The 26,130-nt window shown below is 54.6% G+C and overlaps 2 protein-coding genes across 3 annotated transcripts; both read left to right on the top strand.

The window, feature by feature from the left end:
• The first annotated feature begins 284 nt into the window (after positions 1–284).
• SLC25A32 (solute carrier family 25 member 32) lies at positions 285–5,687 on the top strand. Its single transcript, XM_078862817.1, has 7 exons — positions 285–882; positions 1,084–1,234; positions 1,875–1,960; positions 2,776–2,936; positions 3,495–3,608; positions 4,073–4,218; positions 4,586–5,687. The coding sequence occupies exons 1-7, from the start codon at positions 687–689 to the stop codon at positions 4,710–4,712; spliced, it is 981 nt and encodes a 326-aa protein (XP_078718943.1). The 5' UTR covers positions 285–686; the 3' UTR covers positions 4,713–5,687.
• Positions 5,688–6,987: 1,300 nt separating this feature from the next.
• TRAPPC9 (trafficking protein particle complex subunit 9) lies at positions 6,988–24,939 on the top strand. Of its 2 annotated transcripts, XM_078862811.1 has the most exons (23): positions 6,988–7,178; positions 7,743–8,357; positions 10,605–10,750; positions 11,298–11,426; positions 11,874–11,900; positions 12,340–12,461; positions 12,974–13,099; positions 14,282–14,495; positions 14,936–15,079; positions 15,459–15,585; positions 15,754–15,908; positions 16,434–16,519; positions 17,064–17,190; positions 18,004–18,196; positions 18,998–19,164; positions 19,508–19,657; positions 19,845–19,972; positions 20,627–20,769; positions 20,868–20,978; positions 21,484–21,631; positions 22,381–22,471; positions 22,821–23,047; positions 23,379–24,939. In XM_078862811.1, exons 2-23 carry the CDS (start codon positions 7,744–7,746, stop codon positions 23,547–23,549), a joined length of 3,546 nt encoding a protein of 1,181 aa, XP_078718937.1. In that variant the 5' UTR covers positions 6,988–7,178; position 7,743; the 3' UTR covers positions 23,550–24,939. The 2 variants fall into 2 exon arrangements, with proteins under 2 accessions (XP_078718937.1, XP_078718936.1); XM_078862810.1 differs by lacking the exons at positions 22,821–23,047; positions 23,379–24,939 and having other exon boundaries at positions 18,998–19,071; positions 21,484–22,439.
• The last annotated feature ends 1,191 nt before the right edge of the window (positions 24,940–26,130 follow it).

Here is a 26,130-nt window from a genome sequence, read left to right as displayed (position 1 = left end):
GTTCGATTCCCGGTCAGGAAACACTTTTTTGTTTGACTAAACCTGTTAAATATTTACTTTGAGAAGAAATGTAAACGTTCCTATTATTAACAAAAACCCCGTATTCACTGTGTTCATGTAAAGTTATAGACTTCGTTTATAATTTATAGCGATACATTGACGATTGCTACCGCTCATAGCTCAAGGTTTCCTCTTGTACCGTACGGTATTCAAATGTTGCCATTCGATTAATTATTGATCACTTGGGGGGAGGGGGCGGGGGGTCATTGGAGCCCCGGAACTATTTCTCTGCTGCGCGTTTCCTGGGGCCGCGGTCCGAGGGATCCGGGTAGGACGCGTGGTCGAGATTCCTCGTGACAGCAGCGACAGCGCGGGTCGAGATTCGGCTCCTGCGACTCTCTCTCTGATCGCGACTCTCTCTATCGCGACTCTCTCTCTGATCGCGACTCTCTCTCTCTGATCGCGACTCTCTCTCTCTGATCGCGACTCTCTCTGATCAGCTGCCGAATCCCGCATCTCGGGCGTTGCTTTGCGCGTCTTCCCCCCCCGCCTCTCCCATCGTCGCCTATGTCCCCACTCGCTCAGCCGCTGCGCTGTCCTCCGGGCTGGCCCTGGTCTCCTCTCGGCGTTCTCTGAGCTGACGCTCTCGCAGCGCTCCGCTCGCACTTCGCTCTCCAGCAGACCCCATGGCTCCCGTGGATCCCGTGGCTCCCGTGGCTCCGCCGCGGGGCGCGGGGCCCGAGGGGCTCCTGGAGGCCCCGGGCGCGCTGCGCCGCGTGCTGGAGCTCGTCCGCCTGGAGAACCTGGTGGCCGGGGTGAGCGGCGGGGTCCTCTCCACCGTGGCCCTGCACCCTCTCGACCTCGCCAAGATTCGCCTCGCTGGTGCGCTGCGGCGGGGCACGGACCGGGAGCGCGTCAGGGACGGGGTCGGACTGGGGGTGCCCGCACACGCTGCGCCGTCCGCGGTGGTGGAAGCTGATTTGAGGTCGCGGGTCCGGAGCTCGCGACCTCGCTCTCCTCCCCGGCGCGTTTGATGTCCCCGTGTATCCGTGCCTCCCGATCTCTCCCCCCCCCCCCCCCCAGTGAGCGATGGGCTGGCGGGGCGGCCTCGCTACACGGGGCTGGCGCACTGCCTGCGCAGCGTGTGGACGCGGGAGGGGGTCCGAGGCCTCTACCAGGGGGTCACCCCCAACATGTGGGGCGCCGGCGCCTCGTGGGGTCTCTACTTCTTCTTGTGAGCGGCAGGCAGCGCGCCCCTGGCTCGTCTGCCCCACGCCAGTGCAAGCCAGGGCCTAGAGAGTTTCGACATTATAGTCCGGGGTGGTAGTAGTAGTAATAATGATGATGATGACATTACCCAGGAAAACCTCGCGAAAAACAATGAATATTTTTGGAGAGAATCTTGCATTGGGGTTTGTCATGAATTTACAAGTAGTTTTACATGTGAGAGAAAACCCCGCCCCACTGATTAGCACCGTCGACTACGTACGGTGCGAAATAAGTTCCACATACAATCCCCCACGCACATGAGAGGGTAACGCTCAATGCTCCAAAGCGCTGGGTTAAATCCACTCTTGTGACCACTTCCGGTGGTGGCGGGTTTTAACAACACATTTACGCGATCTAACCCAAAAAAACCTATTATGGATGATATTGGTTGCAAAAGCCTACGTCTTAAACTCACTTCGAAGTGTTAGGGCCTCTGCTAAGATAATCAACCACAGAACTGGCACACTGAGACGTGGTGAATGCGTCGTGCCCTCGGCTGTAGTCGATGTTGCGAATGTGCAGTCGTGTAACTGGAAGAAGCCTTCCAGACGGTAGCGGTGTTCGCCATATCTATTTGTGTGACTGCCGCATTGCTTTATCCACAGCTACAACGCCATCAAGGCGCACAAGCAGGAGGGCACGGAGGGGCCGCTCAGCGCCGGGCAGCACCTCGTCTCTGCTGCACAAGCAGGTACCATCCCACTGTACCAGCAGGTACCATCCCACTGTACCAGCAGGTACCATCCCACTGTACCAGCAGGTACCATCCCACTGTACCAGCAGGTACCATCCCTCTGTACCAGCAGGTACCATCCCACTGTACCAGCAGGTACCATCCCACTATACCAGCAGGTACCATCCCACTGTACCAGCAGGTACCATCCCACTATACCAGCAGGTACCATCCCACTGTACCAGCAGGTACCATCCCACTGTACCAGCAGGTACCATCCCACTGTACCAGCAGGTACCATCCCACTATACCAGCAGGTACCATCCCACTATACCAGCAGGTACCATCCCACTGTACCAGCAGGTACCATCCCTCTGTACCAGCAGGTACCATCCCACTGTACCAGCAGGTACCATCCCACTATACGAGCAGGTACCATCCCTCTGTACCAGCAGGTACCATCCCACTGTACCAGCAGGTACCATCCCACTGTACCAGCAGGTACCATCCCACTGTACCAGCAGGTACCATGCCACTGTACCAGCAGGTACCATCCCTCTGTACCAGCAGGTACCATCCCACTGTACCAGCAGGTACCATCCCACTGTACAAGCAGGTACCATCCCACTGCATGTTCCACTACCTGCCGAATGCAGTCATCCTGTCGGAGATTGAACCTAGACCTAGGGTCATTTACAATTATAATATTCAACTGACAATACCGTACAGTTTTAGATCTAATTATAATTGACCTGAGCTAGGTGTGATCTGAGGCGTGTGAGCGTCTGGTGTCTCGATGTCTGTGTCCTCGTGCGCTTGTGCGGTGTGGGTAGGTGCCATGACGCTGTGCGTGACGAACCCCGTGTGGGTGGTGAAGACGCGACTGGTGCTGCAGTACGAAGCGGGCGGTGGCACGGTGCCCCGGCGCTATCGCGGCATGGTGCATGCGCTCGTGCTCATCGCACGTGAGGAGGGAGTACGAGGCCTCTACCGGGTGAGGGGAGCGCTGGCAGACACTACCAAGTGAAGGGGGTGCCACCATTACAGGGTGATCTACCAGAGGGCATTACCAAGTGATTTGAGTGATAGTAGCCACGACTAAGTTGATGATGTATCAGTGGAAGCTGAATTAAACCACTAGAGCAGGATGATCTTTGAGGGGGCTCAACCAGGAGTTACAGGGCTGTAGGGCGACCATTGTGCAGTATTGCCAACTCAACGATTTTATCGCTAGAGATACACTTTTTTAGGATTCCCGTGTGACAAAGCGTTGTCAAAACGATTCACGACAAATATAGCGACCTTCACTGCACACAAAATGATGCATATGTAGGAGTGATTCCAAGTTTATAATAAAGTTCCTGTCTCGGTTAACTAGTGACATTTTGAGGTTAGTTTTGGTGACTGCTTTAAGGAGTAGACAACACTGCTGTGGTTATGTTAGCAGGCACGTTATTGCTGGACTCCAATATTTAGAGGTCAATTAACAACAGCTCAGACCATTGTAAATGTGCGGCCATGGCTGTCTCGTGTCTGTTGTCACGTGGAGCAGGGATTTGTGCCGGGCCTAATTGGCACGTCTCACGGAGCGCTGCAGTTCATGGCGTATGAAGAGCTCAAGTCTGGCTACAACGTTCGCCGGGGACGGCCTCCCGCCGCCAAGCTGGTGACGCTGGCTAGCAACACTATTCTGCACGCACACATTCTCTTCTCCCACATCACCGACACTCCAAACTTTTGTGTGCAATATATCGACCTACCATGTAGTTGTAATCGTAATTTGGTCTATTTGATAAAAAAAAAACAATACAGTATGTATTCAAAAAGAACATGAAGTGGTGCACAAATACATAAAAATGTTGCCTTTAAAAAGTGCGTGGTTGTCTTCTTAATTTGGGCCATTGACTGAAGTGTTAGCCAACAAACATGTGTTTTGTTATAAGGCAGGGTTAATTATGAAGTGAAGAGAATTTATCCGTGTGTCTCGACACCGCTTAAGTGAAACCCCGCAACATTGGGCCATAGCTCCATCTTCCCCTTTGCGCACAGGGATAGTCCGTGTCAGGGGTCGCTTCCTGAACCTGAACGGGTGTCCCCCTCTCTCTCACCCCCCCCCGCCCCTACCGCTAGGAGACGATGGAGTACCTAGGCATGGCGGCACTCTCCAAGCTGTTTGCCGTATCGGCCACGTACCCATACCAGGTGGTCCGGGCACGCCTGCAGGACCAGCACACGCACTACCGTGGCGTGTGGGATGTTGTGAGTCGGGCGTACAGGTGCGTGGGCCACGGAACACGAAAAACGGGTGGGCACAGCCACCTCCAGAGACACTTAACAGTGTTGTGGGAAAGCATGGTGTGCATTGTGGTATGGTACTGTGTGGTAATGTGTCCAGTGTCGTATGTATGGTATTGTATGTATGTTGAACTTCTTTGTATGTTGGGGTATTTTTTAAAGCGTTGTATCATGCCGTGTATTATGGCTTGTGGCATTGGACTGCGTGGCATGGTATGGTATGTTGTGGGATGGTCTCGTTTTGGTTGTTTTGTGTTACTTTGTAACTTGGTGTAAAATGTGTGCAATGGTGGGTGTTTAAAATTGGTATTGTATGCTCTGTGGTACATATGGTGTGGTGCTTTATAGAAACGAGGGGATGCTGGGATTCTACAAAGGGATTGTGCCCAACCTCCTGCGTGTCACCCCCGCGTGCTGCATCACCTTTGTTGTCTTCGAAAACGTCTCCAGCTTCCTGTCGACAATGCGGCACTGAGACCTCACCACCGGCCTCGGGGCCTTTGAGCCGTGGGCGGCTGGTACTGGACCGCCCACGAGACTGCAGCGTCGTCACTGGCCAGAGTGGGTGCCACACGAGGTCTCGGGAATGTGTGGCAGCCACAAGACCGGCACGAGACCGACGTGAACAGAGAGTTGAGCGGCGCTGCCTACTTCTAGCTTGCGCTGCTGGTGGGGGACGCTCGCTGTAGGGCGCAATGCCTTTTGAGGCTAGTCGAGCAAGGTGGAAATTATCGCTGAAACGCACAACTCAAGATTGTCTGGGGTTGATATTTTTTGTATCCTTTACCTCCCTACGCCTGTGATGAACCCAATCAACTCGCCAAACTAAGGCACTTTTCAGCTGTAATTTTTGGCAGTGGTGTGTTGGCTGCTATTTTCGTGTATGTTGTGATGTAGCAATTGGTGGCTGATGGTTGCGGCCTTGTGTGGTGCAAGGGTACTTCAAAGTGAGTCCTGATAGCACAACCTCGAGAGAGAGAGAGAGCACATGCCCATTGTGTGACTGAGTGCAAAGGGCTGTGCAGCTATCCTGCGACACATGCTGCTGCACCCCAGCCACTGAGCTGACAGCCATCGACTCAGTACAATTCTATTTAACCTATTTTGTAATTATAATTGAACATTTTAGCGCACTTGGCTTCCATCAATAAGTATATTTTAAATATCTTTGTAAATCACCCTTAATTTATCTTTGACTTAAGAATGTGTGCGGACTCGTAACTGCCCGTATTAATTTCAGGGCGATGTGAAAGTGATCGAAAAAGCCCTTTCACGTATCGGCGGTGGAGGGGAATGATTCTAAACACTAAAGCTGGACACTCTTGGTCCTGAAGATTGCTGTTGTCATACACAAAGGATGTATGCAGAAGCGTCTGATCTGTAGACGCGCCTTCTACGTCAATGCCGAGTTGTGTGCTCGCGTGTTTTGGTAATAAACGTGGAATTGCCGACCCGGCACACGCGGTGTTTGTTCATCGTTGACCCCTGACCCTGCGTGCTTGGCTCCTGGTAAACGGGGGTTTGTGAACTGGCACGGAGCGTGGAGAGAGCGTGGCGTGCGTACTGAGAGTGCGAACATTTTTCCCAGGAGGGCATCTTTGATGAAGTTGCTCAGTATGAGAAGCAAATTGAGGGGAGTGTTTGGATTTCCAAGACAGGTCGAGGGTGGAGAGCGCAGTAGGAGCCACCGGAGTCCTGGGGTCTCTGAACGCCGCTGAGAGAGTGCGAGCGGAGACGTTCTCTGAGTATGGGGAGAATGACGTAAAGAAGAGTGAAGTGGCCTTGGCCAGCACATTACTAGAAGGGATGAGGATAGCCGGTGACGGAACTAAAACGTCGTTCATAATCGAGGTTTTTGGGTGAGATCGCGTTAATGTGTTGTTAAAACCCGCCACCACCCGACACAGCCAACTAGTAAGGGTTGTCACGTAAACAACGTGGCCAATTCGTCACTAGTACAGCACAGCGGTGTGTTGGAGAGCCAAGCCACAACATTTACAATCTGAGTACGACGTTTCACCAGTAATTACAACTAGCTTCATCAGGCGACAGACGGATTTGTGAAGAAGTCTTAACTGTTTCGTTCCTTAGAGGCGTAGATGTGTTGATCACCCTTCTGCGCTCTTGCACAATGATGGGGGGGGGGTAAAATTACTGAGGCAACGTGCAATATGCATGTGCATTATGCTGTCGCCTGATGAAGCTAGTTGTAATTACTGGCGAAACGTAGTCTGTAAATGTTGTGGCTTGGCTCTCCAACACACCGGTGGTGCTGTACTCGTGACGAATTGGTCACGTGCTGTTTACGTGACAACCCTTACTAGTTGGCTGTGTCGGGTGGTGGCGGGTTTTAACGACACATTTATATACTTACGCGATCTAACCCAAAAAACATCTTATGGATGAAATTGGTCGCGAAAGCGAACGTGTTAAACTAAAACGTCGTTGTAGCCATAGAACGAAACGCGCCCAGGAGGTCCTTTCTTTGCAGAGTTAGAGCGACGACTCCAGCTCTGTATATCGTTACAGCGCATGAGTGTGCAGGGTGGAGGAACCCCTCTAGCAGTGGACAGAGCACGACTGCTGGCGATGACCGGCACGTGACGTGCACGTGGAGCTCGTCGCGTTTCCTGCATCCGCTAGGCCACGCCCACCGCTCCCGCAGCAGCCAATCGGAACCGCGCGAGCGCGAGTCACGTGCGGCGCGGAGGACCAATGGTTGCGGCGCGCGCGGGCTGCGGGACCGTGGGGTGGCGTCGTCGGTGACGTCACTTGCCATGGCGGCCTGAGCGAGGAGCGACGCTCGGAGACGCCGCGGGAGCCGAGCCGGGGGGGACCGCGAGCCGAGCGAGAGCGCCTCCACCTCTCGCAGCCCTCGCAGCCCTCGGCGGCCGCAGTCGCCTCCTCGGCGCAACGCCGCCGCCCCGCGCTTCTCTCCTCGGTGCGAGAGCGGCTCGCGAGGCCCCGCGCACGTCACCGCCGTGGTGCTAGTGTTGTTGCCCGGGGAGGCGGCGCCTAACCCGGGGAGGCGAGCACGCCAAGGGGGGTGGCCGAGCGGGGCGTGGGGGTAACGGCGAGCGCGGTGCGAGGAGTGAGCAGGGGGAGCGAGGAGGAGGAGGGAGGGGAGAGGCGTCGGGGTTGAGGATAACGGGGAGGGCAGGTTGGGAAGAGCGGGAATGGACTGGGGCGGTGGGGAGACCGGGGAACCGGGCGACATCACCGCGTCTGACGTCGGGAGCGAGTGGCTGTGAGGAGGTCGCGAGTCGCCTTTGGGGTTGGAGGCTCTTTGCCGTCGTTGGGGCTCCGCCTCTGCGGCGCGGAGTGTCTCCGTTACCCCCCCACCCCTCCACCAAGGCCCGGCTTGCCAGCCTCGAGCAATGGAGCCCGTCAGGCCACGGGGCTTTCAGCCGCGTTCCCCTCTCTGCGCCCTCTCCATGTGTCACCCCCCGCGCCCTCGCCCTGTGTAACCCCCCGCCCTGTTCCCGTCGCCCTGTGTGGTTGCAAGGATGGTGCGGCGCGGCGCGCGGGCGGCAGGCATGAGCGTGCCCGACTACACGCAGGCGGCCGAGGAGCACCAGAGCCTGCTGGTGCTGGTGCAGCCCGTGGGAGTGCTGTCCGAGGACGCGTTCCAGCGCGTCTTCGACCGCGTGGCCGCGCTCACCCAGGTGGGCGCGCGCGACTCGAGCCGCGCGGTGTGCGTGCGCTACCGCCGGCACTACCCGCCCGACAACAACCACTGGGGGGACTTCCAGACGCACCGCAAGGTGGTGGGGCTCATCGGGGTGGCGGAGTGCGCGTCCGCGCAGCGATGGCCGCACACCTTCGAGAGCTTCGAGCAGCTGCGCGCCGTGCACGCGCACTCGCTCTTCGACTCGCGCCTGCTGGTGCTCGGCATCAGCGGAGATGCGGCCGAGCAGCCGCGCTCCGACGTGGTGTTCTACCGTGACGCGGACTCGTGCGACGGCCTGGAGGCCCGCGTGGAGGAGTTCGTGGGGTCCCTCTTCATCGTGCTCGAGTCCAAGCGGCTCGACCGCGCCAGCGAGAAGTCCGGTGACAAGATCCCGCTGCTGTGCGTGCCCTTTGAGAAGAAGGACTTCGTGGGGCTGGACACGGAGAGCAGGTGGGCGGTGATGCGAGAGTGGCCACGACTCGTGCGCATTGTGCGGCGCAGCCCTGGCTGCTCTTGGGTGTGTCGGTCAACTGGGCTCTTTGGAATGCTTGTGGGCAGACTTGCCCCATTACTATCCAACTTTGGTCACGAGGGAGGTCTTGTTGAACCAGTGCATCAGCCAGCTCTGGCATGTTGAAACAATGATTGTTGACTATCGTGGCTCTTCTCAAGTTCACTACAGCCGGTCTGGATGAATACAGATTGTGTACTGCGTAAAAAAGTTGTGTCATGAGAGCGTTTAATTAAAATTGTAGCCCAAGCACAGCCCACTGAACTCTGCGTGTGGAGTCATGTCAAGTTACTGGCCACTAATTGCGAGTCATTATTGAAAAACTTGTTCAAGTCTCTTGTTTAATTATTCACCTCCGTGTGTTTATAGAGCATCACATTGCACGTATATTGGTACTGGCTGTGCGTCTCGTGGCTGGTCTGGCATATGTTAACTTTTGAACCCGCTTTGGGTTCCAACATTAAGTCTCGTGTGACTGATGTGTAGGTGAGGTCGCGCTGTTAGCCAGGATCACGGCGTATCTGTTCTACTCTGCTCTTGGTTGGGCACTAACTATTTGAGCCAAGGGATGCAGTGACTGTTGACATTTCCAGAGCAGTGTTGCCAAGTCCTTCAATTGGAAAGTCGCCAAACAAACCTCATTAGTCGCTAGATAGATCTCTAAGGTAATAATATATTTTTTTATAGAAAACTAAACAAGTATGAATCATACGTTAACTGATACAGGATCTCAAATACCACCTGGAATCGCTTTTAAATTTGTTTCTTGTCCTCATGTCGGAAAGTCGCTGTTTGTTGCACGTCGCTTTGACAATTTTTTGCTACTAAGGATATCCAAAAAGTCAGGAGATCTCTTGAAAAAATTTCTAAGATGGCAACACTTGTTTAACCACAAAGCTCGATAGCAATCAGTGACCACATCGCCTGTCCCCCCCACCCCGCTCATCAGCAAGCACTCGCGTGTGCGAGCGTCACTGTCAATGGCGTGGGTTAAAGGGTGCACTCATCAGCCACCCGATTACATTTTAATCGGCTCCGTCAGCGTGAGCGGCTTTGCCAGTAACTGGTGACTGATTGCAGCGCGACGTCGTGCATCGTGCCATGAAGGTGTACTTTGGCACAGACTTGACCACGCGTCTTCACAAGTAAGGTTGGGTAGCTTCTGGAGGTTATTGGTTCCATGCGGTGGCCTCATTTGCATTCTTTGACAACAGTTCCCTGTTATGGCTGTGCACAATGCCCCTGTGTTTATAAACGTGTTGGAGTGTAAATAGTGTGTGTTTATATGTCCCCGGTATCGGGAGCGGTGGCTCAGTGATCAGTGCACTGCGCTACAAACTTGACGACTTGGGTTTGATTCCCGCTCACGGCCAACACCAGTGACGATTATTTGAATCATCCCTGGACCTCCACTAGATCGACTCAGCCTCAAATGAATACCTGGTTCAGTGTGTAAACATCGCTAGTAGGGAGACAAAGACGGCCGGACGTGTTGCTGGCCACCCACTTCCTCGTGTGCCGTGCCAGCCTTCATAGGCGCTCAATAACAGCACTTGCTCCAACAGTCTGTTAAGGCTACACGGGGGATCTTTGTCTGACGTGAAGCTCACGGTGCTCACCTGGGTCAATGAGCAGCTGCTGTGGAAGGTTTGTCGTGAAGCTTACGACCTAATTTCCCTGAAGACACCAAATGTGTCAGATCTCGATAGCCTCGCAGGCTTTGAGCCTGGTTTGTTTTTGGATGGGAGACTATTTTGAGCTGCAAAATGCCAGGAAGATGACAATACAAGTTAAGTATTATTTAATCTATTTGTGCAGAGTTTTTGGTTTTATCCTCGAGTGGCGTTTCTCCAATTATCCTTGTTTTCTTCCACAAACCAAACACTCGTTAATGTAATTATTAAATAATTCGTTTGTGGCTAGATTAATAATTTTCTGAAGAACTGAAGGGAATGATTTTAAGCCAATGTGTATTCTGTTAAGCTTTCAGTCATAGGGATATGTAGACCGAGTAACATTCATCGCAATCTTTGCCCGTCAGAGCAAAGGGTCTGGTTTCATGACGCGGCACAGTGTGTGGCACGACCTTCGTGCCGGCCAGCAAAACGCAGGAGCATTCATCTCCAACGCGTTGGCGGTAAGAGCGTCTTGGCTGTACCATTTCACTGCGTGGTGCTCACTTTCAGGAATTACCGCAAGCGCTGTCAGGGCCGCATGCGCAAGCATGTGGGTGACCTGAGCTTGCAAGCCGGTATGCTGCAGGACGCCCTCGTCAACTACCACATCGCCGTGGAGACGCTGCGCTCCATCAACGACTTCCTCTGGCTCGGGGGTGAGACTGCTCCCCGCCACGGGCACAGCACCCGCCGCACCCTGGCCACACCGCACCCTCCCCCGTGCCTCACAGCGTGCGGCTTGCAATACGCGTGGCATATACCGCGTGTGGCCACGTTGCATGTGGCAGGGTTTAAAAGTTGGCGGTGTGTGGACCATCTGTGGCCTATGAAGCCTCTTGGAAAGATTCGGCTAGCCAAAACATAAAGACAGGTAGAGATGAGAGAGTTGGAGAGAAGAGACACAGATTAGTGTTCACATATACAGGTGTAGCAATGTCAGGTGGCCTGCCACCACACGCTACTTTCATTACGTGACTTGGAAAATAGAATTGAACCCTGGTGATTGACATTTACCATTTCCATCCTGTATCATGTGCAGCCTGTGTTCTGTATCACATGTACGGTGTGCCATCTATGGGCTGTATCACTAACAATGTGTGTAATATGTAGCCCACGAGTGTCCTGCATGTAATCGCGCTGCGCGCGCTCGATAATTAATGTGCCGTCTGCATTCCGTTCTGCCCCCGTTTGCGCCGCACGCAGCGGCCCTGGAGGGCCTGTGCGCCGCCTCTGTCATCTACCACTACCCCAACGGCACGGGGCCCAAGCCGGCCCCTCGCAAAACCTCGGGGGCTCTGGCTCCACCAGACGGAGACCGCAAGCAGCGGTCAGGTATGTGCTAAGCTGTGAGAGCCCAAGGGTCACATGGGCGGTTGGTCAGATGCGGTTTCTGAGGGTTGTCAATGTCCAGGAGTTGTTGGCCGATTTGATCTGGACACCAGCTCTGTGTCTTTAGTGTTTGGACTTGGTTCAGCTCGAGCTATGGGTGTCTGTATTTCTGTCATGTGGAGGTTGCAGGTGTGTGTGCGCTGTGGCTGTATTATGGTTGTGCTGTGTGTGTGCTATGTATGTGTGTGTGTGATGCGTCTTTGTGCTGTACTTTGTCAGTATGGCCTGTGTATCTATGCTGTCTTTTGTCTGTACTATATAACTGTCTGTGTCAATGCTATCTATTTGTTGTGTGTGTGCCGTTTCTCAATGCTGTGTCTGCTCCCCCTTGCGTCTCCACTGCCTCTTTCCCTTTCCATTAATGCCGCCACTGCTCTGCGTGTGTCATAGGTGCTCAAGAGCTGCTCATTGACCCAGGTGAGCACCGTCGGCGCTGTATTGCACCGAGCTGGAAACCGTTTGTTGATTTTCACGCGAGGTTCCTGCTGCACGTGTTGTTCTGGATGTTTCCCTCCGGCTTCGCTGGTGCCACTGTTTCCCCGTGTCTCCCCGCTCCAGTTTCTCCATGTTTAACTCACCACGGCCTGCACCCTCCCTGCATGTATGTGCGTGTGGATTTGTGCTGTGTGTACGTGCGCATGGCCGTGCGTGCTTGCAACCAATGCCATGTAACCCACCTGCCTGCACAACCCCGCTTGGCCTAGCACGACTGCTGGCCCGTCCACCCTTACCCCCACCACTCCCCCCCTTACCCCCACCACTCCCCCCCCCTTACCCCCACCACTCACCACTGTAACTTCCCCCACCGGCCGCACCTCCTTCGCGTAACTCGCGCTTGTTTGTTGCTGTGGAACAGGAACACTGACGAGTAACGGGTTGAGCGCTGATCCCAGCACGGAGATTGGCCGAACAAAGAACTGCCTGAGCCCGGACGAGATTGTGGAGCGATACCGCGAGGCCATCAGCTTCTACGGGAAGGTGCGAGCGCTGTACCACGCAAGGGCGCGTTGCGAACACCGTGTGGGTGTGGACATCAGCACTGAGTTGTGCGGTCACTTGTGAGGACCAGAGCTTGCACCATTTGTCGATGAAGTTTATTCATCAAGAAAAGTTTGTAATCAACTACTTCCTTAAGTAGTTGATTACTTGGACCTCTTTAAGAATGATGACCACCCCGAACATTCTGCCTCCGGAAGGCGGGAACCCCCTACAAGTCGGGTCCAGTGTGACGCGTTTAATGATGCTGATGACGTTTCCCAGCCCCGCCCATCACTTCTTGTCCAATGGCACACTTGAGAGCAGAGACGAATCTTTATTTGACCTTTTGCCTGTCACTCGATTAGCCGAGTAATTAACCGATAAACAGTACATTGATATCCTAATTAAGCCGATAGTATAGTTGCGTTGTCAAGCATATGCACATCCCGGCCCTGCTGCTCCACCGCCAGCCCTGCGAACCGCCAAGTCGCCTCTCGTGTGCTCGTGTGTAGTTCAAGTTGGCGAGCGTGGTGGAGCTGGAGGCGTGCATCAAGGTGGTGCGCGTTCTTGCACTGCAAAAGAAGCGCATCGAGGCCTCGGACTTCCTGCAGAACGCGGTGTACATCCACACCGGGGTGGTGAGCCTTGCCGCTCGCGCCGGCCAAGAACTCGGTGCACCCACAACCCCAGCGCAGCAGCGACAGCTGGAGTGCGGCCTCGGCCGTACCCGCACTCTCTCTTGCACATCATACGCGCGTCCAATTGTGTTTGTGTTACATGCAAATGATAGGCGAATGCAGAGTTCTTCAGCTATGTTTTCTGACGGACCGAATTATAACACTTTAACCCCTGAAATTGATTCTGGGGTCTGTATACTACATATTATTTAAACCCCTCTATGAATAGTTTAACTCCCAGCCAGTTTGGATCATATTTTTTTCTTATACCCTGAATTATATTGGGAGTCAACAAATGAGTCTTGTGATTTAATGTTGCCAAAAGCCAATGGCAAACAACGTTGTAAAATCCTTGGGCAGGTGCCTCTATATAGTAAGAAGTTCATATTCTTTGATTTTTTCGGTAAAGTCACATAGACAGAAAAATAATAATAAAGTGGATACAAATAAAAACCATAAAATAGAAATGAAGTCAAGACTTGGACTCTACCTAGTCTACTTGTGGAGGGGAGAGTATTGCCCCCTGGCATGCGTGGGCTGTTCCAGGTGCTCCCGATTTCGTCTCTCATGTAATCACTAATTGGCTGATAACTTCTTACGATATTTTGACGTAAAACTTTCGTGACTGCAGGAATTAATATTCTTTGGTTCTTTCGATAAAGTCACGTAGATAGAAAAATAATAATAGAGTGAATAAAAATAATACATTTTAAATCACGACGTTTCGATCGCAACACAAACGGTCGTCATCAGGAAAAGGGGGTTATAGCCTCTAAAGGCAAACTGTTTATAAAGTTTTAAAATATTTAGATAATTTTGGTGTTATAAATGTCGAAGTGATGGGCCACTTTGTTGAGCTATCATTAGTGGCCAGGTCGCTTCTGAAAAACAAGTTAATACCTCAGTCAGCTTTGCCTGGTAGAATGGGGATGGTTTCGTTTTATTTGTAAGTTTTTGAGTGATTTGTTTACCTTTCTTGTACTTTGCTCTATCATCAAGTTGTTGTACTGTTTGTTGTTGTAACGTTCTTACCCGCCCCCCTACTGGACATCTGTAAAAAAAAAGAGCTTTATAGCTCATCGGATTCCTCCAGAATGAATAATAATTCTAATTCTGAAAATACTCTTGTCTCACACTGAGCAGTCGGAGGAGGAGCGGATCCAGCGGTTTGCGGCGCTCGCTGACCTCTACGACCTCATCGGCTTCCGCCGTAAGGCGTCGTTCTTCAAACGCGTGGCGGCCATGCAGTGCGTTGGGCCGCACGTGGCCGAGCCGGGCTGGAAGGCGTGCTACCGCCTGCTGCTGGACACTCTGCCTGGATACAGCCTCTCGCTCGACCCCAGCCACTACAACCAGGGTCAGCGAGCACGCAGGGGTAGCCGCGCTGCCACCGCCGCGTCAGCACCTGGCCGCGCGGCCTCATGGTGCAGTTGTGCCAACGTGCGATCCGCCTACGGTGCGATGTGTAAACGCCGTTCACTGGGAAGACCGAGGCAGCTAGACGTGTTACTGGCCACACCACCTGCTCGTGAGCTGTGGTGACCGATTGGCGCTCACTAACGGCACTTGCTTCAACAGTTTGTTTAAGACATTATGGGGAATCCTTGTCTTTGTTCCAGTGTGCACATGCACCAATTTTGGTGTGCGTTTGTACATTCGGTTTCGTAATTGTTCTCGCGTACATGATTGTGCACGTGTTAAAATGTATACCAGCGTGTAGGTGCGTTCCTACGTGTCTGTGTGTATTGGAGTGCGTGTCTGTACCAATGTTTACGCGCATTACTACGTTTGTTGTAGGTCTGCACCAGGGGTGGCCGGCCGTGCAGCTGCGTGTCCTGCACGAGTTGGTGTACGCGTCCCGCCGCATGGGAAACCCAGCGCTGGGCGTGCGGCACATGTCCTTCCTGCTGCACACCATGCTGGACTTCTTGTCTGAGCAGGGTACATCCACACACCCTGCCAACACTGAACCCTCATCCCAACCTCCACACACCCCTCCAATACCTTACCATCATTGTACCCTCCCTATACCCCACAACATCCATGTCTTAACACCTCACCCAGTGCAGCCCTAACCCGAAAACCAACACTTCTCCTCCCTCACATTCAGGTGTCAACGTTCAGTGCGACCACTAATCCCACCTCACACACCTTACTCTGCCTCTCTCTCACACACACACACACACGCACTCGAGCATGAATTACGAATCTACCCCTCGCACACACGGACGACATGCACCCCTAACCCCACCTCGTCCCCATGCGTGAAGGTTGCCCCTCATCTGTGACTGCGCTGCTCTGCCCGTGTGTGCGAGTGTAGAGAAAAAGGAGGTGAGCCAGGTGCTGGAGACGTATACAGCGCGTTGCCCTGGCCACACCGCCACCATCGATGTGTGGGAGGGTCTCGCCATCCCCGCCGTGCCGTTCACACGGCTGCCCATTGTCCGGTAGCGTCCAAATGCGCCACACACGGACACGCGCACAAAGACTGACACACGCACGCACTGGCTGTCATATGGAGACGTGCAAACAGCACTTAGACTTCCAAGCTGTGATGGCTACAGGGAATGTGTGTGTACACGTGTGTGTACACGTGTGTGTACGTGTCCGTACAGATCCCTGAAGCCTCTGAACCTGCCTCTGACCCTGCGCCCAGAGAGGCTGAAGGGGCGCGAGGGGCACGGCACCCCCGTCAAGAGCAGCCCCTTCATCTACTCCCCCATCGTGAGCCACACGCGGCGCGACCCCAACGACAACCCCAACAAGATTGGTACAGGCACACACACACACACATGTATACACACACATCTACATACATACACACCTGCATAAATATGCACATACAAGACATTGATCCAATTATAGCCTTACCAGACTTTTGAGGCAAGTGCTGTTAGCGAGCACCTATGAAGGTCGGCACGAAACATGAGAGGGGGTGGGTCGGTAGCACCACTCCTGTCCGCCTTTTTTCCCCAAGTGCCAATGTTTACACACCGCACTAGGTACTCATTTAATGCTGAGTAGACCTGGGAGAGGCCCAGGACCAGTTCAGACAATCACAACTGGTGTTGGCCGTGAGTGGGAAGGGAACTTGCTGAGCTGGGTTCATAGCACAGTACGTTAACCGCTGCAATACCACTCCCCATTATACACGCACGTACATATGCACACACTCGGACGCACAACAAAGATGCAAGAATACGTACACACGCACATCGTATGGAGAATCAGTTGTAGACATTTGGATGCTGACGGCTACCTTCATGCCCCACTTGTTGCATGTTGTGCGCGACAGATTTCCAGTGGGTGCAGGGGGACGTGTGTGAGGTGCAGCTCAAGGTCTACAACCCCATGCCATTCGAGCTGCGCGTGGAGAATGTGGTGCGGAAGCCTCCCCCCACGCACCCCCAGCCTCTACCGTGGCTCGGCTCCCCACCCCACAGCCAGCACCCACCAGCCCCGGACTCGTACTCCTCCACAGCCCTCCCACCGTGCTCCTGCACTCCCAACCACCTCCATTCAATCCCATCCCTCCACAGCCACCCACAGGAGTGCTGGCGTGTTCAGTTCTCCGCTGAGCTTCGTAGCGTTGATACTAAGGAGCACGGCGTACACGTGTGTGTGTGGGCAGTGTATTGCACTAAGAACTTGGCTAGCAGAGTTCGATTCCTGCTCTATACCAATGATGGTGACGAATATCTGAACTGATCCTGGGCCTCCTCTAGGTCAACTCAGTCTTTAATGAGTACCTAGTGCAGTGTGTAGCATTGGAGAGACGAATGTGGCCAAGTGTGCTGCTGGCCACTCACCCCCTCGTGCACACACACGAGAGTGCGTGTGCAACATAAGCCCACACACAGTCTAAATAGGGGATCTTTGTATACGAGTGTGTATGTATACAAGCACGTGTGTGTGTTTGCTGTAGGCCCTGCTAACGTCTGGAGTTGAGTTCGAGTCCCTCCCTGCAGCTCTGTCTCTGCCAGCAGAGTCCGGCCTCTACCCCGTCACCCTGGTCGGGGTGCCGAAGGCAACCGGCCAGATCACCATCCAGGGTGACCCAACCACAACACACGCTTAACTCAACGCTCCTCAGTACACGCTCAACGCACATGCTTACCGTAATACACACACATCACATGCTTACCACAACACACTCCACTACACACACCTCAATGCACAACATAGCAACACATGCTCATCACAATACACTGCAGTACACAAAGCGCAACGTGCACAACAACACGTACATCATAATATGCATTCCTTAACACACATGCTGCTATGGATTCATATCAGCAGATTTTAAGATGTAATTTTTGATTTGTTAGCCACTCAATTGTCTGTTCAGATGCAGAGTGGATCTCGCCCGTTCCTCCTTTAAAGGTGTGAAGACAGCAGCAGCTGCTTAGAATGTGGTCGATCGTTTGGAATTCGTGGCCTGACTCGCAGACCGCCGAATCTTCGATGCGACATTTGCGCATCAGGTGGCCGCCGCATCGGCCATGCCCGGTCCCGATTTGGTTGATGGTCGACCGTTGGCGGCGTGAAAGGTTGAAACCTGCGGGAGGGTGGACGGTAGTAGGGTCCTGTACGAGATGTTTGTTTTTGACGTCGGCCGCAGTCCAGACTCGCTTCCATCTCTCGCCTTCATCTGCATCTGTGGCGCGGAGTGAGGCTGCTGCTGCGATCCAGAAAGGGTGGCGTGATGTTGGGCGAACAGGCGGCGCTGTCCATTTCCCTAGAGGAGATGCAGCTCTAGATGGAGGAGGTATCACCCAGAAAAACTGTGGAGTAAAACGCAGTGCGGAGTGAACTCTGGTGAAGCGCGGTTCTCTGCCTCATCGTTGCTGCGTGGTACTGCGCAGGCTACGAGACTACGGTGTTCGGGGTGCGGTCGCGCTGCGAGGTGGCTGACCTGGCGCTGGGCGCCGCCGCCTCGCCAGGAGATGGCGTCGGGGCAGAGGAGCCGGCGACGAAGGGGCAATCCACCGCGGGCGCCTACGAGGTTGTGGTGGTGCCAGCTCTGCCGCTCCTACAGATCTCCACGTCGTTGTCACGGTAAGAAGCCGCTCGTGACCCCGCGGTGACCCCACACCCACCTTCGGGGTTCTCTCCTTTCAGACTTCCTAGAGAAGGCACAGTCCCACCGTGTTGGGCTTCATTTCTCACTGGTTATTTTCTGAGTCATTGGTAGACTGGAGTAGGTGGAACGGAATTAGTAACCACAGCTTTAGCGACAAGTATATTGGATGTGGTGTGCTCGATCCAGTCGTGTTGCATGTTTATATGATCACAGATACTTGAACAGGAAACGGTCAGGACGGTGTGTGAGAGTGAGCATGGTCTTCTCTGTGTGGCCGTGTGTGATTGTGTGTATGGTTGAAAGTCGAGCTGAATGCTTTGGACTTGTGGTTACAAGAGAGGAGAACCACACGGGAAGAATAAAGGTGATGAACTTGGGAGCGCCAGGGCGGAGACCTGAGAAACCGGCATAGAAAGAGGTGGATTGAAGAGGTGACCTGGGATATAAAGAAATGGAGTGAATGTGGAGATGATAGCCTAGGACACACTTTCGTCGAGAAAGGAGGACCAGGAAGGCAGAGCCCACATGAGTGACGGTAATGCCAGGAAAGAACCAAGAATATGAATCCCTGCAGTCACGAAAGCTTTAAATCGAAATTTAAGACTAAGTAGTTCAGTTTATGAGTTTGGCTGTGTGTGTGGTGCCGTTTGTGTACGTACGAGTGATTGTGACAGCCACGCGTGTGGTTGTCTTCGCGAGTGTGGCTTTGTGAATCTTTGCGTGCGATTTCGTGACCGTGATTTTGCCGTTGCGATTTTCGTGGCCGCGCGCTACAGGTCGGCCAGCTCCCTGAGCCCGACGGCAGGGGAGGAGGCGGCCGCGGGCAGCGTGTGCGTGCGCGCGTACAATGGTGAGCCGCTCTCCGTCACCGTGCGCATTCGCAACATCGGCAAGGTCGCCGCTGAGACCCTGGAGCTGCAGCTCACGCCGGCGCAAAGCAGAGGCACGTCCGGCACACGATCCCCACCGATCCACAATGCCCCCCCCGATCCACAATGCCCCCCCCGATCCCTGGCCTCCAATGCAGGGATTGATGGGGAAACACGAGAGACCCGTAGTCGCGTGTATTTGTGCCTGGTCGCTGTTGTGTGCTCTGCTTGTGGTGGGCATGGTGTTGCGGTTGTGTGTAGTCCTGTGGTTGTTTTTGTGTGTGTGCTTGCTGCGGTTGTTTGTGTGAGCATGTGTTTATTGTTCTGTGGTTGCGTGCGCATGCTCTAGTTATATGCTGTGTTTGTGTGTCCAGTGCTTTGGTTTGATACTGTGGTGCTGTGATTGTGCGTGTACAGGTGACAGTGTCTGCGACCTGCTCACCTGGGAGCCTCAGGAGGTGCTCTCCCAGCTACCTCTCGCCCCTGGCGCTGTGGCAACGCTCACCCTGCACCTGCACTCCCAGCTCGACTTCCCCTCCGAGGGCTTCCTGATGGAGCTCCACGACGGTGAGCGAGCACCCTTTTGGAGCTCCGTCTGTCGGTACATGGGAGTGGGCGCGAGGCGCAGGGCAGGGAAGCTACGTGCTCTCGCTCGAGTCCATCAAGCCTCCCCACGTCTCCGTACTGTTGCGTGTCGCTGCGTCCGCGTTTGCCCGTGTGAACGCGTTTCCCCGTGCCGGCTGCGCATGTGTAGACACGGTGACAGTGACGGGGACCCCATTCGCTAGCCCCGCGCGGCAACTGATGAAACCGCGTCTGGAAATGCGAACACCAGGAGGGACACCGCCCGACCACAAGCACAGCGGTGCCGGCAGGCTCAGGGTACGTGCGGATGTGTGCATTTGTTTGCATTTGTGTGCATGTGTGTGCGTGTGCGTCCGTGTGCGTGTGCCTGTGCATCTCCGCATGCACTGCTGCAGTGTTGCCAGCTGCTTAAAACAGAAAGTCCCTGAAACTTTTATACAGCATCACTCGTAAGTTTGCTCGATAGACTTTGGAAGGTCATCGAAAACGTAATTTGACAATTTACTTTGTGGTACACATATTGACCTGATCGAGGAGTCTTAATACACACACCTAGAAAATCGCTCTTCAGTCTGCATCATGTCTTCTTCTCAAAGTGGCTAGATTTGTCACGAGTCCCTTGACAAGATGTTGTCACCAATGAAACCAAAAAAGTTGCAAAGTTTGCAAAACCGGAGCTTCAATACTCGCTGATTGGATCGCATGACAATCGTTGCCAGACGTCATCAGCATTATCAGCCGCATCACGCTGGGTGGGGCTTCTATGGGGTTTTCCCACGTTCGGGAGGCAACATGTCGTGTGGCTCCTGATATTAAAAGGAGCCCGAGTCATGGGCCGCATGCAAAGTAGTCGATCGCAGCGACGCCGCGCTGCCGGTCCTTCCGGCAGCAAGTGAGCAGCGCCATGCCGGGTAGAGGAGTGACGCGGGTGGCGGTGCGCTTGACCCGCAGACGCTGGAGGGGACGCTGGCAGTGCGCTACACCGGCGGGGCGGGCGGCGTGGCCGGGTACTACCGCCGGGTGACGCTAGGTGTGCGCGTGGAGGTGGAGCCCTCGGTGGTGTTTGCAAGGATCGGCTCCCTGCCCGCCACCAGGTAAGCGATTGGTCACGGCGCGGCGGCCTTGGTGGCGTTATTTTGATGACGGTGGTGCATGCGGTGGCGGCGGCCCTGACGCACGACTGTTGCTGCAGCTCGCGGCGGTGCCACCTCCTGCTGGACGTGCTCAACACCACGGACATGGAGATGCTCCTCAGTTCCCGCGGCAACCAAGACCTGGTGCTGCACTCGCACGAACTGAAGCGGTACACCCCGTGTTGGGTCGTGTGTGCTCCGTGCTCCACCCTGCGTGTAATGTGTGCTCCATATGGCACACTCCACCCCGCACCCTGCCTGCTCTGTGCCGCACATAGCACGCGAGGTCACGCTTCTCTGATTCGTAGCTTATTATCAATTCTTATGCTCCACATGCGTGCATAAAATTCTGCATGTGGGAATCGATTATTATTCAGCATGCAATTGATTCATGGAAACCCTGCAGGTACTACAGATTCTCATACTCTACAAGGGAAAAACAGAGGAACAGTTCTTGAATTGTGATCCTGAATCATGTCAGTTATTTTCATTGTGGGGTAGCTTTTTACCGCACGCTCCGAACCCCGCGTGCACTCTGATGCCCACGCTTGCCCGTGAGCAGGAGCTCCGTATAAACATCGGCACTGGAGCGACGGAGGCCGCGGGTGCAGTGCCTGGGCAGTGCGTGTACGGGTTCCAAGGGGGATCTGTATCGTTGCCGTGTCTATATTGCAGCGTGGCCGTGCAGGTGGATAAGCTTCAGTGGGAGGAGCCTCCAGACCCGAGGGACTCCCCGGTCTGCATCCTGGGTCCTGAGCGACCGGCACAGTCCCCGGTTGAGTGCCAAGAGATCAACCAAAAACTTGACATCCGGTGGAAACTCATATCCTTCCCTTTTACCGGCAGGGTGGGGCCGGGAGAGGCTAGGCCAGGCCGGGTGAGGCCAGGCCGGCTTGGCTCGTGTGGCATTGAGCGCTGGGTTAGGGCTTAATTTCTCACCGAATATTTAACGGGTTGCCGGTAGACTGAGTCGGTGGCAGTTCACCATTAGCCACAGCTTTTGTGAGAAGTATACTCGATGTGGTGTGCAGGCTGCAGAAATATTTTCGGGCTAACAAATTAACTTGCTTATTCACTTAAATTCACTCTTTTATTCCATCATATTCATTCATAACAATGCACAGACATTTACTGACATTTACTCATTCCCACACTACAGTACGTCACGACAGCCCCTGTGCCAGATTAGATGCACTTTAAAGTCGTTGAATGAAATGTGGAAGGCTTGGGAGTAGTTCACAGGGTTGAATAGCTGACTTGCACCATCTATGCTCCCGACATCGTCATCCTCCACCATTCGTTGTTGCTCCCCAATAGCGCACTTCACGAGCCTTATCTGCAGAGGCCGATTGTACATTTGCACACACAAAGACAAAGCCTATTAACAGACTGTTGGGGCAATTGCTTTTAGCGAGCACCTATGAAGGCTGGCACGAGACACAAGGGGGTGGGAGGCCAGCACCAGGTCCGGCCGACAGTACACGCGCATTGTGTGTACACGCGCATTGTACTGTACGCACGGCCGTGGCCTCCTTGAGCGCGGAGTTTCCTCCTTGACTCAGCGGCGCTCACCTGTCTAGCGGGCGCGAGGGCGAGGCAAGCGTGGAGACGGTGCTGAGCACGGCCGTGCTGGAGCACCTGCGCCTTGCTCCACTGCAGTGGGGTGGGTGGCACCAGTACACACACGGGTCTATACACAGGTGGACACACACACAGGTTAAGACATCAACTTTGGTGAACATGCACAGGTGTATGCGCACGCACACATGCAGGTGGATACAAACGCACAGGACTAGACATGGTACACACGCACACGGGTGTACGCATAGACACAGAGGCACACAAACAGGTGTATAGAAACACACAAGAGTGAGCGTATACACTTCATTGTTGTGATGGGGCTGCGATGATAGCAGTGGTGGAAACGTGTGAGCATGCGCTGGCGGGGAGGTGGTGCGTTTACGGTAGTTGTGATGGAAATGGGTGTTGTGGTGGTGGTGCGATGATGGCAGTGGTGGAGATGTGCGAGCAAGTGTGCGTGGGCGGAGAGATCGTGCACTGCCTCGTGGGAGAGCCGGCTCCATTCACCGTGATGCTCACCAACCACTCGTGCTGCGACGTGGGCCTCTTCACCATGAGCGTGGAGCCGTGCCGGGACCTTCACAATGGCGAGACGGAGACGGCCGGCATAGCTCACGAGGTCGCCTTCGTGGGCTCCACCTCGACCCTCGTTGGCACGGTGAGATCACTCGCTGGATCACTCGCTGGATCACTCGCTTCCTCGCCCACCCATGTATCCACGCACTCGTTCGCCAGTTCTCCCTTAGACTTGCTGTCCTGCTCACTCTCTCTCTCATTCACTCAGAGCTGCTCAATCCCTCGTTCACTTTTTCGCTCCTTCACCCATATGCTCCCGACTCGCTTGCGCCTTCTCTCGCCCACTCACTCAATAAGCCACTCGCTCACCCACTTGCTTTGTCGCTCGCTCAAGTCTGTACCACTCGCAGATCTGCTACCTTTCGCGCTGCGTGTCACGGGGCGTTTATTTCAGCATCGTCTCGCACCCGCAGGTGAGCCCCGGTGGGAGCTACTCCTTCTCCTGCTCGCCGCTCTTCCTCTTCCCCGGAGACTATTTCCTTGAAATCAAACTCCAAGAGAGCGGGGGCAGCACCCTGCCGCCGGCGTGGCTCTGCCCCCCGCGAGTGCACGTCAGCGCCACCGTGCCGTGCTCCCTGCCCTGAATCTCACGCCCCGCCACCCGGCCGGCGGGTTGACGCCGGCAGGCGGCGCCGCCGCGGTTACGTCTCGTCCACGACACCGAGACCGCGCCAGGACCCAGCCACTCTCGCCGGCGTCCTTGAGCACCGAGGGTGACGCGGACAACGTGGGGGTCGGGGGGGAGGGCTTCAGCAAGCGCCGGGCCGGCCTGGCACGAGGAAGCCACGAGCCGCCGTGTCCGCCGCTGCAGCGGCTGCGAGACGAGACGAGGGGTGAAGAGGGAGGCCGCTCGGTGTCGCTGTCCCCCACCTGCCCTCCGACCCCCACGCCTTGCCCACTCCATCCCGCCCACCCCATCGTCTGCCCCATCACCCACCCCCCCTGCATAATGAGTCGAGTCAGGGCCTGACCGTGCCCCTCCTCGTCGCGTTGCTTTTATTCCCGAGTCTCCGTGTCGGCCGATCCGTGCGGTGGCCAGGACTGCCGGACTCCCGGCGTGAAATCGCACTGCTGGGACGTTGGGGGCGTCGGTGGTAACCACGTGTCGGTTTCTGATCGGCACCAGTGCACCAGTGCTGGCCGGCGCCGATATGCCGCCAACGTGACCCGTGTCAGTATGCGCACGGGCGTCCTCATCGGTACCCTATGCCAGCGTCTGGCCCTGCCGGGGTGTCGGTGTGGCCGGCGGCGAGGCGGCTGGCCTTGGAGTGACGGCAGGACCTCCTGCCCGACTGCTGCGCCCGCCTTCGTCGCAAGCTTGAAGCTGCTCATTATATCCCGGTCGTCATCATCATCGTCCTCATCATCGTAAATACCTTCGTCTCGCTTCACACATGGTTGTATATTTTGGCGAGGCTGTGAGAGGCGGTCTCTGTGTGTCTGGGCCAGGTGGCTCTGTGCCCCACTCACGCACACCGAGAAACAGACACTGGGACACAGCGACTTACGCTGACACTGCTTGACTCGCAGACACAGCCATCTGTAGACGCCACGACAGACCAGACACAGCGACAGATACCGTGATGCAGATCACGCAAAGACAGTGGCATACACATCATCACTGGGTTGACAATTAAAAGCAGCAGTTACTCCATGCGGAAAATTAATTAATTAAGTCTTGAATGTGGTCTAATTTTAAGTGTCCTATCAACGTTTCAAACGCACAGACACGAGACTACACACAGGCACGAGACTACACACAGACATGAGGCTACACACAGACACAACACCACACAGACATGACACGACAGAGACATTACGATACAGGCACCTGGACACGGCTTCAGGTCCCGTGGGGAGATGGGGGAAGTCTGGTGGGTCTCATCCTGGATCAGGAATGCGCGCTCCTGTAAATAATAAAAACTACAACGAAGCAAAATAAACTGCCTCCTTTTGCGGCATGAAAGTCCTCGGAGGGCAGCCAAAATCCGCAGGAGTTTTCCGTCTCGTGTTGTGCAGCAAAGAAAGAGAAACGAGACACAGCGTTTGCGAGGACGGGGGTTTAATTTCTGCATTCGCGATTCTGACTCGGTTGGATTCGGAACGTGTTCACAGCTCAAGACATTTTTGTTTTAGCCTTGCAAACCCTACTGGCGGAGAAGGAGACCAGGATAATTGATCTCCATGGGTACACAACGCACACCGTATACACGGGGAGTACACGCATGCACACAGTATACACGGGGAGTACACGCATGCACACAGTATACAAGGGGAGTACACGCATGCACACCGTATACACGGGGAGTACACGCATGCACACAGTATACACGGGGAGTACACGCACGCACACAGTATACACGGGGAGTACACGCACGCATACCGTATACAAGGGGAGTACACGCATGCACACAGTATACACGGGGAGTACACGCATGCACACAGTATACACGGGGAGTACACGCATGCACACAGTATACACGGGGAGTACACGCACGCACACAGTATACACGGAGTACACGCACACATACCGTATACAAGGGGAGTACACGCATGCACACAGTATACACGGGGAGTACACGCATGCACACAGTATACGGGGAGTACACGCACGCACACAGTATACACGGGGAGTACACGCATGCACACTGTATACACGGGGAGTACACGCATGCACACAGTATACACGGGGAGTACACGCACGCACACAGTATACACGGAGTACACGCACACATACCGTATACACGGGGAGTACACGCACGCACACAGTATACACGGGGAGTACACGCACGCACACAGTATATACGGGGAGTACACGCACGCACACAGTATACACGGGGAGTACACGCACGCACACCGTATACACGGGGAGTACACGCACGCACACAGTATACACGGGGAGTACACGCACGCACACAGTATATACGGGGAGTACACGCACGCACACAGTATACACGGGGAGTACACGCACGCACACCGTATACACGGGGAGTACACGCACGCACACAGTATACACGGGGAGTACACGCACGCACACAGTATACACGGGGAGTACACACATACACCATATACACGGGGAGTACACAGTGCGTATTGCCATGCGAGTTTGTTGAGCTTTCTGTTGTATGTTCATTCGTATGCTTTGTCTTGTTCAGATCTATGCTA

Source organism: Lampetra fluviatilis, chromosome 14 (assembly GCF_964198595.1).
Source record: "Lampetra fluviatilis chromosome 14, kcLamFluv1.1, whole genome shotgun sequence".
Lineage (NCBI taxonomy): Eukaryota > Metazoa > Chordata > Hyperoartia > Petromyzontiformes > Petromyzontidae > Lampetra > Lampetra fluviatilis.
Note: the sequence above shows the minus strand (reverse complement) of the source record. Positions and strands in the feature narration are given on the sequence as shown.

Coding starts and splice junctions, on each gene's coding strand:
- SLC25A32 (XM_078862817.1), top strand. CDS start 687: ATGGCTCCCGTGGATCCCGTGGCTCCCGTGGCTCCGCCGCGGGGCGCG. Junction 1,235..1,874: donor TGGGGTCTCTACTTCTTCTT/GTGAGCGGCAGG, acceptor CTTTATCCACAG/CTACAACGCCATCAAGGCGC. Junction 2,937..3,494: donor GAGTACGAGGCCTCTACCGG/GTGAGGGGAGCG, acceptor CACGTGGAGCAG/GGATTTGTGCCGGGCCTAAT.
- TRAPPC9 (XM_078862811.1), top strand. CDS start 7,744: ATGGTGCGGCGCGGCGCGCGGGCGGCAGGCATGAGCGTGCCCGACTAC. Junction 15,909..16,433: donor CGACAACCCCAACAAGATTG/GTACAGGCACAC, acceptor TGTGCGCGACAG/ATTTCCAGTGGGTGCAGGGG. Junction 19,658..19,844: donor CCTGATGGAGCTCCACGACG/GTGAGCGAGCAC, acceptor GCGCATGTGTAG/ACACGGTGACAGTGACGGGG.